General features: G+C 38.2%; 1 protein-coding gene across 2 annotated transcripts in view; it reads left to right on the top strand.

Moving 5' to 3' along the window:
• Window positions 1-19,529, top strand: part of LOC131105954 (sodium- and chloride-dependent taurine transporter-like) — a 38,044-nt gene that overhangs the window by 10,675 nt on the left and 7,840 nt on the right. For both annotated transcript variants that reach the window (XM_058054521.1, XM_058054522.1), the window contains exons 2-11: window positions 2,740-2,970; window positions 3,062-3,196; window positions 8,543-8,631; window positions 8,705-8,850; window positions 10,408-10,540; window positions 12,853-12,987; window positions 13,285-13,388; window positions 13,526-13,650; window positions 18,011-18,123; window positions 18,238-18,375. In XM_058054521.1, coding sequence (XP_057910504.1) covers window positions 2,742-2,970; window positions 3,062-3,196; window positions 8,543-8,631; window positions 8,705-8,850; window positions 10,408-10,540; window positions 12,853-12,987; window positions 13,285-13,388; window positions 13,526-13,650; window positions 18,011-18,123; window positions 18,238-18,375 — 1,347 coding nt within the window. In that variant the 5' untranslated portion in view covers window positions 2,740-2,741. The remainder of the gene's footprint in view (window positions 1-2,739; window positions 2,971-3,061; window positions 3,197-8,542; window positions 8,632-8,704; window positions 8,851-10,407; window positions 10,541-12,852; window positions 12,988-13,284; window positions 13,389-13,525; window positions 13,651-18,010; window positions 18,124-18,237; window positions 18,376-19,529) is intronic.

Consider the following 19,529-nt stretch of genomic DNA (forward strand, 5'->3'; position numbering starts at 1 on the left):
AAAAAGATATATTTAGGGGCCAGAGAGGGATTGAAATGTTGTCCAAAAATAGCTCAAACTTCACTTTGTTTGGTGTTTAAAGTCAAAGAAATGACAGAAGCGATCCAGAGGCCATTTACGCCCTGCAGCGTGTTTTTGTTTGTCTAAAAATACAATTAAACAAGAAAACAAGAATAAATAAAAGGCTGAAATGTTGATACTAAAAGGTACTGTATGCCGTTGTGAACTTTGGACAAGTTTAACATTTCCGACTGCCAGCTTTGGATAGCAACTGGCAATACTCGTGTGCGAGGCTGAATCCCAATTCCACCAATTCCATCTTAGAGTTGTTTTGTTACAAATGTCATTCATTCGTTTATTCATTTGCAATACACCCTGGACTGGCGGCCAGCCAATCACAGGGCACAAATAGACAAACAACCATTCACACTCACATTCATACCTATGGACAATTTGGAGTCGCTAATTAACCTAGCATGTTTTTGGAATGTGGGAGGAAACCGGAGTACCCGGAGAAAACCCACGCATGCACGGGGAGAACATGCAAACTCCACACAGAGATGTCTTAAAAAAATTATTTATTTTTAATATTTCAAATTTACACGACTAAAATGACATTATTTTTTCCTCATAATAGTATGGTTTTTTATTATAAAATTGTTACCTTTTTGGTCAGAATAGACATTTTTTCTTTATCATTAATTATTTAAAAGTCAAATTTTCCAACTATTTCATCACTTTTCTTGTAATTTTTTTTCTTTCAATATTACAACTTTATTCCCATCATATTTGGATCTAATTCCCATCATATTATGAGTTACACCCTGGACTGGTGGCCAGCCAATCACAGGGCACATATAGACAAACAACCATTCACACTCACATTCACACCTATGGACAATTGGCGAGGATGGCCGAGGAAGGAATTGAACCCTGGTCTCTTAGCTGTGCGGTCTGCGCGCTAACCACTGGTCCACCGTGCAGCCCTACAAATGTCATAGTTTGTAAAAATGAGAGCCTTTTATTCCAACAAAAGCGTTCTAAGGTATGCTGTGTAACATGGGAATAATGTAGTAACAATGTGTAATATACTACAATAATGTAGTATATGAACAATTTCATGATCTCATCTGCTTATATGTCAAGGATGAAGGGTAATGATGTAATGAGTATCAAGGGGTGTCCTATTTCATAATGGCTTCTTTCCCTTGGCCCTTCTTGGTTTCAAGGGCTAGGGGAAGGGTTAAGGACTTGGATTTGGCCTTATTCTTGGCATTTCCTTTGCGTGTTCCTTTGACTCTTCTTGAATGGCGGACACCTCGTCATCAACTCCCCACACGCAATATTTCAACATATCACATGTTACACTTACACATGTCACTGATTGGCATATTATATGCCGTTTTCCAAACTTTGTCAATTCCATCGACATTTCGCTAGGTCTCATACCAAGTCATATGCTATGTGTTCTTTGCAGGTTATGGGTTGAAAGGGCGAGTGGTTTTCAACTTTATTCGTCAATAACATCACCACCGTTAACACAAAATGTTCCTTACAGCACGCTACCCACGATCAAGATATTTTCAGTTCTATAAAGTGTGGGGGTTCTTCACACCTCAGTGGGAGCAGAATACACACTGGGGGCTGTGTCGGGTCTGCTGAGGGGGTGCCATCCTTGGGTCCCTTTGACCCGACCGGCTGGGGGTTCCTCCCTTTGTGGGGGTCCACCCGTTTGTCGGAGTCGGGGGGGCCCGGGTGCTGGTCCCCCGATGGCACGGCCTGCGGATCCTCCCAGTGTGGATGACCCCAAAGGTGGCGTTTCCTTGATCCTTAGTGCCATGCCATGTCTCCCTACTGTGTGTGTGTGTCTAGTATGGGGGGGTGGGAGGGAGGGGCTTTCTTTGTAATTGTTTTTCCTTTTAATTGTGGTAATTGTTTTTAATTCTGTAAAGCATTTTGTGTTGCATGTCTTTGCAGGAAAAGTGCTCTACAAATAAAGTTGATTTGATTTAACATCTAATAATAATACAAGCAGGAGACCAGGGTTCAATTCCATCCTCGGCCATCCTCTGCAATTGTCCATAGGTATGAATGTGAGTGTGAATGGTTGTTTGTCTATATGTGCCCTGTGATTGGCTGGCCACCAGTCCAGGGTGTAACTCATAAATATGATCCAAATATGATGGGAATAAAGTTGTAATATTGAAAGAAAAACAATTACAAGAAAAGTGATGAAATAGTTGGAAAATTTGACTTTTAAATAATTAATTATAGAGAAAAAAAATTCTATTCTGACCAAAAAGGTAACAATTTTATAATATAAAAAACATACTATTATGGGGAAAAAATAATGCCATTTTAGTCGCATGAATTTGAAATATTTAAAAAAAATCATTTTTTTAAAGACATCTCTGTGTGGAGTTTGCATGTTCTCCCCGTGCATGCGTGGGTTTTCTCCGGGTACTCCGGTTTCCTCCCACATTCCAAAAACATGCTAGGTTAATTGGCGACTCCAAATTGTGCATAGGTATGAATGTGAGTGTGAATGGTTGTTTGTCTATATGTGCCCTGTGATTGGCTGGCGACCAGTCCAGGGTGTACCCCGCCGATTGAAAGTCGGGAAGCGCTGATGTTTTGTGGTTAGCCGCTGTATCGCTTTTCCGTTCATGTTGACGTGGTTGGGTTAGTACAGCTGATCAGCAATGAAAATGAGATTCGTCATCTGTCTCTTGTCCTCAGAAATGGCTCAGAAAGAGAAGCTCCAATGCCTGAAGGACTTCCACAAGGACACGCTGAAGCCGTCTCCTGGTAAGAGCCCCGGCACGCGGCCTGAAGACGAAGCAGAGGGCAAACACCCCCAGAGGGAGAAGTGGGCCAGCAAGCTGGACTTTGTTCTGTCCGTGGCTGGTGGATTTGTTGGTTTAGGGAACGTGTGGCGTTTCCCGTACCTCTGCTACAAGAATGGTGGAGGTAAGACTTCTTTTACAGACATAAGTCATGGGACAGTGAAGCTCCGTCAGAGAAGAGAAAGAAGTACATTGAGGATTACTTTTTTTTCCAGGTGCATTCCTCATCCCCTACTTCATTTTCCTGTTTGGTGGCGGCCTTCCAGTCTTCTTCCTGGAGGTCGCCCTGGGCCAGTTCACTTCGGAGGGCGGCATCACTTGCTGGGAGAAGCTGTGCCCCATCTTCACCGGTATGGTGACACACTTCTAAGCACATCTACTACATGTTGCTTTCCAAATATCAAAGTTATGCATCTCAGCTTTGTGATAAAGGTGAAAGCGTCTATTATTAGAATTATTAGAACAGACCTTGCTGTTTTGTTTTCCAAGTTTTTGCAGTTGGGTTTGTTTTTAATATTTTAAGTAATCTTAGTAAATTTCATTTTTATAATATTTGTAAATTAAAAAAATATATTTTTATACATTTTCTTCCATATTTTAATTCCCTCAATATTAATTTATAACATTTTCCACAACCAAATTTTCCATAAATGTAAACTTTCTCTTTCATTCATTCATTTTCGCCATGAGGGTCGTGGGCGTGCTGGAGCCTATCCCAGCTGTCTTTGGGTGAGAGGCGGAGTACACCCTGGAATGGTGGCCAGCCAATCGCAGGGCACATATAGACAAACAACCATTCACACTCACATTCATACCTATGGACAATTTGGAGTCGCCAATTCGACAAGAATCAAGTTTATTTGTGGTTCTCTATGTAAATGTAATTTACTGACAGATATGCAAATACCAATGATGATGTCATGTGGTGCCTTCCAGGCCAGCCAGTCGCTACTTTTCAGCGGGCCCAGTGCCCAAGGAGTCGCTTTTGCTTTTTGAACACAAGCCAGTGACTGTACACTAAGTCCCTTTGTCTGGAATTGAAACACAAAATCAATTGAATGCATACCAGCATCAAGGTCTCATGTTGCTCAAGTTGTTCTTATCATTGCTACATTCTTGCATACAGGGCTGTTGTGTGGGAAGCAGTGCACTAATATTAACCCTTCAGGCACCAAGTCACCAAAAAGACTTTCCATTCAACAGTAGCATTTCTTAGGTGAACATTTCTAGAAGACACAAGCGTGTCCTTATTTTGTGGCAGGAACACAAAGTGTCGACTGCATCAGGCTTATCATCTGTCTGTCTAACTTCCTTGAAAGCAAGACCATCGTTTTCAGCAGGCTTTTAATATCCTTTTTTTCCACTGCCACTTTCCATCGGCGACCATATATATTAGCAATGCAATAAGGTTGCTCTTCCTTTCATGAGGAACACAGCCATAGCACAGCAGACATTGCATGGATGATGGATGATGGATGATGGATGATGGATGATGGATGATGGATGATGGATAGACAATTGATGGATGGATGATGGATGATAGATGATGGATAGACAATTGATGGATGGATGAGTGATGGGTGGATGGATGACGGATTGATTGATGGATGGATGGATGGATAGATGGATGATGGATAGATGGATGATGGATAGATAAATGAATGAAGGATGGATGAATGATGGATGGGTAATGGATGATGGATTGATGGATGGATAGATATGTGATGGATGGAGGATGGATGGGTGATGGATGGATGAGTGATGGATGGATGGATGGATGAATGGGTGATGGATGGATGGATGATGGATGGATGATGGGTGGATGGATGATGGATGGATAGATGAATGAAGGATGGATGTATGTATGTTTGGAAGGATCGATGAAAGAAGGATAGATGGATGATTAATAATGGATGGGTGATGGATGGAGAGATGAATGAAGGATGGATGGATGATGGCTGGATAGATGAATGAAGGATAGATGGATGATGGATGGATAGATGAATGAAGGATGGATGTATGATGGATGGATATATGAATGAAGAATGGATGGGTGATGGATGATAGATGAATGAAGGATGGATGGATGGATGGTGGATGGATGGATGATGGCTGGATGAATGAAGGATGGATGGATGATGGATGATAGATGAATGAAGTATGGATGGATGATGGATGGATGGATGGATGGTGGATGGATGGATGATGGATGGATGAATGAAGGATGGATGGGTGATGGATGATAGATGAATGAAGGATGGATGGATGATGGATGGATAGATGAATGAAGGATGGATGGATGGATGGATGGTGGATGGATGATGGATGGATGGATGAATGAAGGATGGATGGATGATGGATGGATGGTGGATGGATGGATGGTGGATGGATGGATGATGGATGATAGATGAATGAAGGATGGATGGATGATGGATGATAGATGAATGAAGGATGGATGGATGATGGATGGATGGATGAATGAAGGATGGATGGATGATGGATGGATGGATGAATGAAGGATGGGCAGGACAACCTTGGGTTGTACTGAAGCTGCCTTAATTAATAATTAATGAATAATCTATCATTTTCAAGCTCCAACCTTTTGAAATGTCAAAACCAAAAAAATCTCAGGTGCCAAAACAGTCGAAGGCCCCAGCGTTCCCAGTCACTCTTTTACCTGAATCGTCCTTCACTTTGACCTTGTTCCCCGCCAGGCAAGTTAATGTTGCACCTGGCCATCACCTGCCGAGCAGCACCAGGCTGCCGTGACTAACTGATCTCCAGTCAGAGGGTTGACGCTGTTGCCAGGCAACGCTTTAGCCTTCCTTGATTCCGACTGAATCACTTCCTCCCAGAAATGTTTTCGATTTTATTTTGTTCCTCTTCACCCTCTTGCCTTGTGTGTCTCGTCATTTGGCTCCCCCCCATCACTGAATTGGGTTAATATATTCACCGCCTACGTCTGCTCTGGGAACGTTGGAGCTGCTCTTTAATATTCATGACGCCTATAATTGCTCTCTACAATATTCATGACAGCCAGCATTCCGCCTCGGGCTGTTTCATCATCATGACGCTTGTTTTAGTCCTTTGATTTGAATCCGCCTGCCTTTCTCCTCACACACACAAACAGTTCAACACACTTACACCCCAACACGCAATGCACAGAGTGTCCTGGATCACAGGTTTCCAGGGCAACAGCGCAGCAACGCATAAGCGAGAGAGATGGAGCGGGGCGAAGAAAAGAGGCAGCGAGCACTCTGGGATTTGGAGCAGACAGAAAAGATTCTTATACAGTTGAACCTCGTTTTTTGGTTTTATTAATTGCTTCCAAAACCCAAGCGGGAAATACAATGCCTCTGAATTATCCATAGGTATGAATGTGAGTGTGAATGGTTGTTTGTCTATATGTGCCCTGTGATTGGCTGGCCACCAGTCCAGGGTGTACCCCGCCTCTCACCCAAGGTCAGCTGGGATAAGCTCCAGCATCCAGTACACGTTCTGCTCTTATTTTTCTTCTTGTAAATGTTATTCTCATAATATTATGACTTTATTAGAACTCTTTCCCCAAACTAATTTTCACACTAGTCACAATTTTATTTTATTTTTTATTTCCATATTTATAAAATAACTTTTGGCTTTGATAATTCAATGTATACTAAAATTACATTATTTTCTTTCATAATATTACGAGTTTATTCCTATAAATCTGCCTTTTTCCTTGTTATAATATGACTTTTGTCCTCTTAATATTTTAATTTGCTTCTCATAAAATTTTCCATTTCTACTGTTTTTGTTTTTTAAAATTTTCCAACTATTTCAACTTTCTTCTTGTATTTTGTTTCTATTCCTGTAATGTTATAAATTCCCCCTCAATGCCGTTTTTCAAAAAATTACAATTTAATTTTGTTTTGTTTGTTTCTCGTGATAGTATGTCTTTAAAAAATTCATTCATTCATTCATTTTCTACCGCTTATCCTCACAAGGGTTGCGGGGGGTGCTGTAGCCTATCCCAGCTGTCTTCGGGCGAGAGGAGGCGGGGTACACCCTGGACTGGTGGCCAGCCAATCACAGGGCACATATAGACAAACAACCATTCACACTCACATTCATACCTATGGACAATTTGGAGTGGCCAATTAACCTAGCATGTTTTTGGAATGTGGGAGGAAACCGGAGTACCCGGAGAAAACCCACGCATGCACGGGGAGAACATGGAAACTCCACACAGAGATGTCTGTAAAAAAATGATTTTTAAAAAAATATTTCAAATTTATGTGACTAAAATGACATTATTTTTTCCCCATAATAGTATGTTTTTTATTATAAAATTGTGACATTTTTGGTCAGAATAGACATTTTAAAGTCAAATTTCCAACTATTTCATCACTTTTCTTGTAATTTTTCTTCTTTCAATATTACAACTTTATTCCCATCATATTTGGATCTTATTCCCATCATATTATGAGTTTCAACTTTATACTAATAAAATTTGTGTTTTTCCTCATAATTATTGTCATGCAATTACATTACCTAATACAACTAGTTTTTGCGGGGTTGCACGGCAGTCATGTGATTAGCATGCAGACCTCACAGCTAGGAGACCCGGGTTCAATTCCGTCCTCGGCCATCTCTGTGTGGAGTTTGCATGTTCTCCCCGTGCATGCGTGGGTTTTCTCCGGGTACTCCGGTTTCCTCCCACATTCCAAAAACATGCTAGGTTAATTAGCGACTCCAAATTGTCCATAGGTATGAATGTGAGTGTGAATGGTTGTTTGTCTATATGTGCCCTGTGATTGGCTGTCGAACAGTCCAGGGTGTACCCCGCCTCTCGCCCGAAGACAGCTGGGACAGCACCCCCACGACCCTCGTGAGGATAAGCGGTAGAAAATGAATGAAGGAACTTGTTTTTGCTGAACTTTTTTTACTCCGTTCTCTAACTTCAGATTTAAACATTTTTGCTGTTTTATATCTTGATATTATATCAAGTTAATGTATGAAAAGGAATGAGAAGAACCAGAAGTCTTTAAACCCAAAACATGAAGCCTGTTTAGTAAGTGCTATGATCTTTGGTGTGGAAAAAGAAACAAGAAAAAAACACTCATCACTCACAACACCACTAAATGATATTAATTTATGCGACATAAACGGCATCCATATGCATGATAGAACAGGTCATCTGAGGTCGAGTGTGTGTGGGAGAGGGTGGGGATGTGGGCGGAGGGGGCGGCAGGAAGTGACATCATGGAGGAGGGCAAGTCTGTTTGTTTGATCAGCATCAGGCCGTGTGATCCCAGCCATGTTCATAGGTGCGGAACGTTGGCAGCTGCTAATGAGAGGCGCACACACACACTCGCGCACACACACACACACACACACACACACTCGACACAGAAAGTGAAGTCAATGTCATGCAGACACTTCATAAAATCATAAACACACACACACGTGCACATACGTACGTGCACAGATAGCACAAAGGACCTTGAAGGACATTCTTTTGGACTGGTGGCCTTGGCTGTGTACTCGCTAAGAACACACACACACACACACACACACACACGGATCCTCGCTAAATGAGACTAGACGCGGCTAAACATCTATTATTGGTTTGCAACATTTTATGAAAATATTCCATAAACACCTCCTGTGTCAAAATATGAAGTGCGTGCTTGTCTGATGCTGATGCTGCTTCGCAGGCATCGGCTACGCCTCCATTGTGATCGTGTCCCTGCTGAATATTTACTACATCGTCATCCTGGCCTGGGGCCTCTACTACCTGTTCCAGGTGAGGGTGTTTGCTCTGGGTCCTCTCTCGCTAGATTTGCATGTATGATTCATGTTTATTTGTGTGCCTTCAGTGTTTCCAGCCTGAGCTGCCGTGGGCCAAGTGCAACCAGCCCTGGAACACTGAGAGTTGCATCGAGGACACGTACCGCAAGAACAAAAGCCTTCGGCTCCCTCTTAATCCCTCCAATTTAACCTCCCCTGTCACCGAGTTCTGGGAGTATGTATCGTATATATACACACTCATTTATATAGTATAGCAACATTCACCAATAAGAACCCAGACCGACTTGTGTTGAAAAGAAAATGATGGCGGATAGCCCACAAACCAAGTGGAACATTAAATATGGCATATCCCGTTCTCTATTTTATGGACAATAAACTGCTTCAGATTATAAATTGGTATGACTTACCTGTTTAGTAAATGTTCTAAATGTTCTAGAAGACACTTCTAATACGTGACATGATGCCTGGCCATATATTTTAGCAGCCAACTTCCTTTTAGTTCATCTCCAAGTTAGACATAATTTGAGTCCTCATGAAACAACACTTCCATTGGTTGGCAACCAGTCCCAAGTCCCAAGTGGCACAGAAAATGGATGGATGGATGGACACGTCTCAATCCACCTGTTATAGTTATGCACAATACTTACAGACATATAGTTTCATCATACATGTAGTTTTAATATCATTAGAGCCCTCTAGATATAAAATAACACCCCTATAGTCACCTTTATACTCCTATTGCCCAAATATAGTAGAAAAAATACAACATAGAAGACATGCTACCATATCTTACTTATTGTGTGGAAATATGGGCTAATAACTATAAAAGCAATCTTCACTCGCTAAATGTACTGCAAAAAAGGTCAGTAAGGATAATTCATAATGCCGCCTACAGAGAACATACTAACTCCTTATTTCTAAAATCACAAATACTTCAACTTGCTGATATAGTTCATCTTCAAACAGCTAAAATAATGCATAAGGCTAAAAATAACCAATTAGCTAAAAATGTCATCCAATACTTCTCTACAAGAGAGGAGAAATATGATCTCAGGGAAGAAGTACATTTGAAACACTTCTATGCTAGGACTACGTTATGCTAGCCATAGCATTTCAGTATGTGGAATCAAACTATGGAATGGATTGAGTAAGGAAATCAAACAATGCACAACGATGAGCCAATTCAAGAAACAATACAAGCAGTTGATGTTTGCTAAATACAAGGATGAAGAGTCTTGAACCAGTCATGATGTGCTATATATATCACTATATTGACACTTACTATGGTACCCATTATGGCATTGGATGCTCATATCACCTCCTACTTGGGTACGGGACAAAATATAAAAAAATTAAAATAAAAAAATAACAAAAAACCTTAAACTGTATTATGGAAAGCAGGAAGTGAACAAATGTAACAGTCAGTGATTGTAAAAGTACCAGATGGAGGGGTAGGATTTAATAAGCTTTGCTTCTTCCTACTCCTTTTGGACATGTGGAACTGTGAACTGATTATGGGATGCACTCAATTGTAATCTGATGCATGTTCAAATGAAATAAAACCATTAGCATTAGCATTAGCATTACCATTACCATTACCATTACCATTACCATTAGCATTACCATTACCATAATATACACTCACATGTTTGCATTGAGTGTTCTTTGTTTTTGTCTGAAAAGTATTTAATGCACACAAAAATGCCGCTTTTGGATTGTGTTTTTGGTTGTACCATGCCTGACGCACTAACACCAGCCTTGTCCCCCACAGACACAAAGTGTTGGGCATTTCCAGCGGCATCGAGGAGATTGGCCCCATCAAGTGGGACCTGGCACTGTGCTTGCTGCTGGTCTGGGTCATCTGCTTCTTTTGCATCTGGAAGGGCGTCAAGTCTACTGGAAAGGTCACTCGTCTTCCCTCATTCTTTATTTTGTATCAATTGAACCAGAGAAGAAGCTAAAGAAACAGCAGTACCAACAGAGTCATGCACCGCCGGGTCCTAATTAATGAATCAATGAAGTGGAGTTGTGTTACTAATGGAAACCCTCAGAGAACTATTGTTTCTATTAAGCAGTTTCTCCAGGGACAAGTGTTAAACACGACAATTTAGTTCAGGGGTGTTCACATGTTTTTACAGCAAGGGCCACATGGTGAAAAATGAAAGGATACAACTTTGGCATTTTGATATTTTGTAAAGGAACACGTTAAATATGCTAAGAAGTTCTCTAGATTTCAACAAAAAGTGCATCTCTGCTACTCAAATCTCCTACATTCATTTTGTTCTCATAATATTATAAATTGTACAGATTTTTTTATAGTAATGACAACTTTGTTTTGCTTTGTTTTTTTCTCAGAATATTGTGACTTAAAAAAAAAAAATTCAACGTCCCTGAGTTCAATCCCACCCTCGGCCATCTCTGTGTGGAGTTTGCATGTTCTGTTGTTTTTTTTAAAAAGAAATTTCAATTATTTCAACTTTTCCTTATGTAAATATTTTTCTCGTTTTAGTCTTTTTCCCCCATTTTTGCTATCACCCTCCCAAATATTTCTTGTGAAATAATCTATGTAATTTTTTCTTATGCATGTTATCACTTCCTGTGATATTTTAACTTTATTCCAATAATATTATCACTATATCCAAATTTTATCTCCAAGTTTTCCCCAAACTACAAAATTATTTATTTTATTTTTTCATTTTTTTCTCATAGCATTGTGAATTAAGAAAAATATATTATTTGTTAACATTCAACTTTATGCTACTTAATGTATTTTCCTCATATTCTTATGTAATTTTCTTTTCTCGTTTTCATCTTTTTTCCCCCAATTTTTGCTGTCACCCTCCCAAATATTTCTTGTGAAATAATCTATGTAAATTTTTCTTTTGCATGTTATCACTTCCTGTGATATTTTCACTTTATTCCAATAATATTAGAACTATATCCAAATTTTATTGCCAAATTTTCCCAAAATTACAAAAATTATTTATTTTATTTTTTCATTTTTTTCTCATAGCATTGTGAATTAAGAAAAATATATTATTTGTTAACATTCAACTTTACGCTACTTAATGTATTTTTCCTCATATTCCTATGTAATTTCTTTTCTCGTTTTAATCTTTTTTTTCCCCCAATTTTTGCTATCACCCTCCCAAATATTTCTTGTGAAATAATCTATGTAAATTTTTCTTTTGCATGTTATCACTTCCTGTGATATTTTAACTTTATTCCAATAATATTATAACTACGTATATCCAAATTTTATTGCCAAATGTTCCCAAAATTACAAAAATATATATTTTTTGCATTTTTTTCTCATAGCATTGTGAATTAAGAAAAAATTATTATTTGTTAACATTCAACTTTATGCTACTTAATGTATTTTTCCTCATATTCTTATGTAATTTTTTTTCTCGTTTTAGTTTTTTTCCCCACATTTTTTGCTATCACCCCCCCAAATTTTTCTTCTGAAATAATCTATGTAAATTTTTCTTTTGCGTGTTATCACTTCCTGTGATATTTTAACTTTATTCCAATAATATTATAACTATATCCAAATTTTATTGCCAAATTTTCCCAAAATTACAAAAATATATATTTTTTGCATTTTTTTCTCATAGCATTGTGAATTAAGAAAAATATATTATTTGTTAACATTCAACTTTATGCTGCTTAATGTATTTTTCCTCATATTCTCATGTAATTTTTTTCTCGTTTTAGTTTTTTTCCCCCATTTTTTGCTATCACTCCCCCAAATATTTCTTGTGAAATAATCTATGTAAATTTTTCTTTTGCATGTTATCACTTCCTGTGATATTTTAACTTGATGCTAATAATATTATAACTATATCCAAATTTTATTGCCAAATTTTCCCAAAATTACAAAAATTATTTATTTTATTTTTTCTTTTTTTTCATAGCCCTGTGACTTAAGAAAAATATATTATTTGTTAACATTCAACTTTATGCTACTTAATGTATTTTCCCTCATATTATTATTATGTTTTTTTCACATTTTCTCGTCAAATTCATGAATAAATAAATTATCGGCATAGCGGCATTGTGGACACCCCTGCTTTATATTTTTCCAATATTTTAAAGCCCCCCCCTTGAGGCGCGAGGCCTGTTTGATTGATCCATGGTTGCTCTGTGTTGAAAAGCAGCAGCAACCATTCTCATTTTAACATCAAGTTTGCTGTTCTGTCTTCATGTCCTCCAGGTGGTCTACATCACGGCCACCTTCCCCTTTGTAATGCTCATTGTCCTCCTGATCCGTGGCGTGACCCTGCCTGGAGCCAGCGAGGGCATCAAGTTCTACCTGTACCCCGACCTGGCTCGCCTGAAGGACCCGGAGGTATGTGTCATGAGTGACCGTTAACAACATTAACTCAAAACATGTACTTCAAACAACGAGTTCCAAAAATTGCCGCAAGACATGCTGGGCAGCTTGTTGCTGGCAGTGCTTCCGTCTTCCCAGCATGCTTTGCAACACTTAAAAGTTAAAAAGTTGTGCTAGTGTTATGTGTTTCGGCGCAATCCTGGCCTTTGTAGAGTTTTGGAACAGAAAAGGCTCTTTGAAGGATACAAATATTGGGGTTTGGGGTCCACCCCCATCAGCAGTCCTCAGCCTCTGTGTCCCCCTACCCGACAGGTGTGGATTGACGCAGGCACCCAGATCTTCTTCTCCTACGCCATCTGTTTGGGCGCCATGACGTCCTTGGGGAGTTACAACAAGTACAAATACAACTGCTACAGGTGAGGCCTCCGTGTCTGGGGGGGCAGGGGTGGGGCTTGCGGGTTGGGGCGGGGGGGCGTAAGGGTAGAAGAGGGTGGATGAAGGGATCCTTGTGTGTTCATTAACAACTCCTCCTCATGACATATGTGTGATATAGGGACTGTTTGCTGCTGGGAGCCCTCAACAGTGGTACCAGTTTTGTGTCTGGCTTCGCAATATTTTCCGTCCTGGGCTTCATGGCACAAGAGCAAGGGGTGGACATTGCTGATGTGGCAGAGTCAGGTACGAGGGGTTCTGAAAAAGGTGGCAGTGATGGTGGGCGCTGCCTCCTGGTGCAATAAAATCAAATCTAAACAAAACAAAACAGCAGATTCCAAAGAAAAACAGCAACGACAATCAGCCCCGACATTTTGGACCCAAATTGTTGAGCACAAATGACGGCATCAGCTTTACGGACGCTTGGGCAATCAAACACTCCATGACGAGAGCAGAACATGAGACCACCAAGACGTTAGACCAGGGACTCTTGGAGGACCAAAAGCCACAGACATCAGGAGGGGGAACGTATATAGGATCTGTGCCGGGGACACGATAAGCATATTTCTTTCCCTTGAGCCTGGCAGACTGCGGTCGCCGCTGTTGTTGTTGTTTCCTGTCAGCTTGTCACGTTGGCCTTCGTGCAGATAAAGTCAAACGTCAATTTGGGGGGGGTGATAACACTTTTAAGGCCTCTTTTGTGCTGCTGGAATGTTGCATTGACTGCTAGGTGTCTCTGATCAGTGCGTTGTGTGTGAAGACCACTTTAAGGTCAAACTATGTTTTGGATTGCATTTGCACACAGATTGATCATTTATTAAGTTGACTTTGATGCTTATCCTTTGAACACCAATACGGGGGGCTGCCGGGTTGGGTCTCTGTTGCTCAATATCAATAAACCACGCAAGTCCACGCCAAAAAAAAGCTAAACGGAAATGACTGTAGCAAAACAGAAGACAACTTAAAACCACAAGCCATTAAAAACAAATGTTTACCAGTTCAAAACGCATTAAAGGCATTTTAAAGTATAATTCCTCTACTTATAAAAGTCACTGTTGTACATGTACATTTTCATTTATTCAGCCTCCCCTTCACCTGGAAACCAAGATCATCCATGTAGACCATGAACAGAAAAACTGGATTTATTTCGGATGTCGTGTTCAAACTAAACGGCCCAGAGTTTAAAATGTTAAAGTTGCATCCTACCAGATTCCAGACAGAAACATCTTGTCAATGGCCTTGTTTCCATGGATACCAATGACCATCCACCACCTTATCTGCTGTATTATCACCTGATATCGTCATGAAAATGACATGTCGGGTCATATCAGTGTCAGGAAAAAAGCGCTGGATAATTTAAGATATCGGTAAACCGAATCCGATATCGAGCGTCTATTATAACTTGTCTCATCAATAATTTATTTATTTAATTTTTATGGAAAACAAGCTGCAGAAATCGCTCCACATGTTGATCTCCATGGAAACACAGCCAGCATCAAAATGCTTGTTATTGTCAATGCAGTATAATATCTATATGCACATGGCAGGAATTAGATTTTTGAAGTGATTTGAGGCTGCAGCCTTCCCTGGTCGGGGTCAGATACGTGGATTTAGGACAGGGGTGTCCAAACTTTTTCCACCCAAGGCCACATAGTAAAAAATGAAAGGATCCAAGGACTGCTTTGATATTTTATATAGTATTTCTAGGAAAAAACTGCATCTCAGCTTTGTGATATAGATAAAGAAGACTATTATTAGTGTGAACTTATAACTTTATTCTTGTAACATCATAGATTTTTTTGTAACCTACTTTTCCAAAAATCACATCTTTGTTTTTTTTAGCATATCATGTTTTTTTTTTTCAATGTTTCATCTTTATGCTATTACAAGGACATTATTTTTTTTTGACTTTATTCTTGTATAAACTGCCGATTTTTCTAATTTTTTCTTCTTCTTATTGTTCTAAAATGTGCCGCAGGCCAAAGAAATAAGCGCCATGGGACTTAATGGCCCCACTTTGGACACCCCTGCTTTAGGGGAACCTGAAGTAGACATTATTGCTGTGTAAGACATTATTTTTCCTCATAATATTAAGTTATTCTTGTAAAAAAAAAAAAAATTCTCCTAATATTTTGACTTTATTCTTGTATAAACTGCAGATTTTTCACATTTTTTCTTCTTCTTATTGTTGGAAAATGTGGCGCAGGCCAAAGAAATAAGAGCCACAGGCCTTAATGGCCCCCTCTGGACACCCCTGCTTTAGGGGAACCTGAAGTAGACGTTATTGCTGTGTAGGACATTATTTTTCCTCGTAATATTAAGTGATTCTCGTAAAAAAAAAATAGATATATTTTTTTCTCCTAATATTTTGACTTTACTCTTGTATATACTGCAGATTTTTCAAATTTTATCTTCTTCTTATTTGGCCTAAGGCCAAAGAAATAAGAGCCATGGGTCTTAATGGCCCCACTTTGGACACCCCTGCTTTAGGGGACCCTGAAGTAGACATTACTGCTGTTTAATGTGCTGGCCGCATGCCGAGCACGGTGGACTTGCTGCTTGTTGGCGATGTTGTTGAAGTAGTGACATCACAGCCCGGCGGCTAGAGGGGCTGCGGAGGCTCGGGGGGGTGGAGGTCAAGGCTGTGTTTGGTTGGATGCCTCGTCATAATCTGCAACAATGAAAAGGGAGCGTATTGACACATCCTGCTGCTTTGCTGTTTTTGGCCTGTTTCCTTGTTCTCTTGACGCTTGCTTCACAGTCAAGTCAAACACCCGGTTGGCACCTGCTGCTCTTTGATAAAAGTCACCTTGGTGCTCCTCTTGGGACTTTTTTGCATCTCTGACCGAGGACCTCGCTCAGGAGTGCAAAAGCCTTAATTCATTTCTGCCGTGGGTTCAGCTTCTTGGTGGACCTACACACCCATTTTTGGAGCCAACATCTTTTACGTTTACTTTAGTGCTTATTGGGCTTATTGAGATAACTCTGCAACATATAGTACACTTACTGATTGGTCACTTTATTAGGTACACCATCAAATACGATCCAGTGCAAACATTCAGATTTTGCAAAGATAAGAATGCTGGCAGTCCCAAAAGATATTCATGTAACAATATGTTTATTATCTTACATGGTATCACATTGGTAGCTGTGTCATTGCATTTCACACAGTACTATGCATATTTGAACTTTAATACATGCATTCGATGTCATCATCTGAGCTGCAGCAATGAATCCACTGGAGGGTGCTGTCTCACAAGTCAGTTCATGCAACATTTTCCAGCAAGAAGATGCTGTGCAGCACTGTATGCCTGTAATTCTTTCTGGATGTGTGAAAGAGAATTAAAAAATGCGTTTAGTAACTGATTTCTCATTTAGACTATCAAAGGTAGGTGTTTGGAGCTTTTTTTTTACCATTTGCCAAATGGCATTATGGGGATTTGGTTAACAAAAAAACATACGCTAGATATATTTGTGACTTTGTAAATTAATTTTAAATATGATTATTATAATAATATAATAATATTAATAATACTAATAATAATAAATGTGATTATATAATAATATAATAGTCATATTTAATATATATTTCTATTTCTATTATATATATTTTATTTATTTAATATATATAATAATATGATTTTTATAATAATCATATTTAATAATAATTATTAATATTATTATTAGTAATAATAGCAATAATAATCATATTAACAATATTAATAATAACATTACTAATATTAATAATCTGACTAATAGTATTATTAATATTAACAATAATAATTGTATACCAATAATATTTAATAATATTTAAATAATAATTATTTGATTATGAATGTATTATTATTTAATATTATTTATAAATATGAACATACAATTATTATTAATAATAATATGTATTATTATAGATATTATTAAAATGGTTCATATTTTATATTACATATATATATTACATAATTATTGTTATTATTTTAATTTTTATTGTTAAGAATTTGTGGTATTTTAAGTTTTAAGGATTGTAATTATTTAAACTTTATAATTATTTCATATATTATATATTATATTTATTGTAAAAAAAATTCTAGTTGTATATGTGTATATTATACATACATATGTCCAGATTTTAGGGGTATATGATGACCATGTGGTGTTAATAATTGGGTAATATTGACATTTAAAAGTGTAATGTCAGCATTATTATCTTTGTATTAGCTCCAAATAGATGGTGTACCTAATGGTGTACCACTGACTATCCAGTATTTAAGATGTCCTCGGTGGTGGTAGTTACAGTACTGCTATTTACTTTGTAACTGTTTGCTAAAGCTATGTTGTTGTAGCATTTAGTCGTAGCGGACACGAGTAGCAGCGTACACGGTAAGCGGTAAGTGAAGATAGACATCAACACTAGATGGCGCCCACAAAAACACAAAGCTTTATTTCGCACTCACGTCTACATCTGCATCCCATTGGTCTGGGGCGGGGGCCCCATGCCCGTGCCCTTCCGCCAAAGCCCCTTCAGAGGTGCAGATGTTGACGATGCGGTCACGTGACGCTGATGTCATCTTCTGTGTCTGCTCTTCCCTCCTCCCCCCTCGTCCCCCTGCAGGTCCTGGCCTTGCCTTCATCGCTTACCCCAAAGCTGTAACCATGATGCCTTTCCCTACGCTCTGGGCTATCCTCTTCTTCATCATGCTGCTGCTGCTAGGCCTCGACAGTCAGGTCAGCACACACACACACACACACACACCTGGCCAGGGTTGTATCTCAATCGGGTGATGCACTCATGACGACAAAGCACATGGACTCATATTCCTCAACCTTGTGTGTCGGCAGTTTGTGGAGGTGGAAGGGCAGATCACATCACTGGTGGATCTGTATCCGTCCTTCCTAAGGAAGGGTTACCGCAGAGAGATCTTCATCGCTATCATATGCTGCATCAGCTACCTGCTTGGACTCACCATGGTTACCAAGGTAACGCCACCCAAAAGAGCAGCAGCAGCATCAGCAGCATCCTGCTGACACAACGAGGACATTCGAACTGCTTTAAAAGACAACAACAACAACAAAGCTCAGACTGCTGTTAGCATCACAGCGCTAATAGCATCCGGCTTCTTTTAGCGTCAATTCCTCGGGAGACGACTATTTTTAGCATCAAGTCATGAGAACTTTCTAGTCCTTGTCTTTTCTCATTGTCGTCGCGTGTAATCTTACATGACAGACACACCATGGCAGGGTTTGTTTAATAAATGTCACAATGTTGTGCATAAAAAACACTTAATAATAATAAATGATTAATAATGATTAATGGTTAATCATAAATGATTAATAATATATGTGGAGAAAAAATGTTTCACGCCGAAACTTTATTTTTGTGTTCACAAACGAATGAATGTAAATTAATTTTAAATATGATCATTGTAATAATAATATTAATATTAAATATGATTATATAATACTATTATAATCATCATATTTAATATATATTTATATTTTTTATTTATATAATAATACTTAATAATACGTAATTAATTATTACTTAATAATAATAAATGATTAATAATGGTTAATGGTTAATAATAAATTATTAATAATATTTGTGGAGAAAAAACATTTCACGCCAAAATGTTATTTTTGGGTTCACAAACTAATGAATGTAAATTAATTTTAAATATGATTATTATAATAATATAATAATATTAAATATTAATATATTTAAAAAATATTAAATTATTATTATTAAAATGATTAATTATTATAATTATATAATACTATTATAATCATCGTATTTAATATCTATTTATATTTATATTTTTTATTTATTTAATATATATAATAATATGATTATTATAATAATCATATTTAATAACAATAATTATTATTAATAGTAATAATATGAAAATCATGTGTGTATTTAGTTATTTAGTTTAGATATCATTGCATTAATTACACATTACTTACAGGCACATAGTCTCCAATGCAGAAGCATAGTAAAAAGTATTCAGCAACAACAAAAAAATGCTCTGTGTTGTTCAAGTTCTGTGCCTAACTGCGCCACAAGCTCAACTCAATGAATTATTGTGGCCACTAGGTGTCACCAAAAATGTAAAATTTAAATGATACTGTAT

The sequence above is a fragment of the Doryrhamphus excisus genome, chromosome 18 (assembly GCF_030265055.1).
Source record: "Doryrhamphus excisus isolate RoL2022-K1 chromosome 18, RoL_Dexc_1.0, whole genome shotgun sequence".
In the NCBI taxonomy this organism is placed as follows: domain Eukaryota; kingdom Metazoa; phylum Chordata; class Actinopteri; order Syngnathiformes; family Syngnathidae; genus Doryrhamphus; species Doryrhamphus excisus.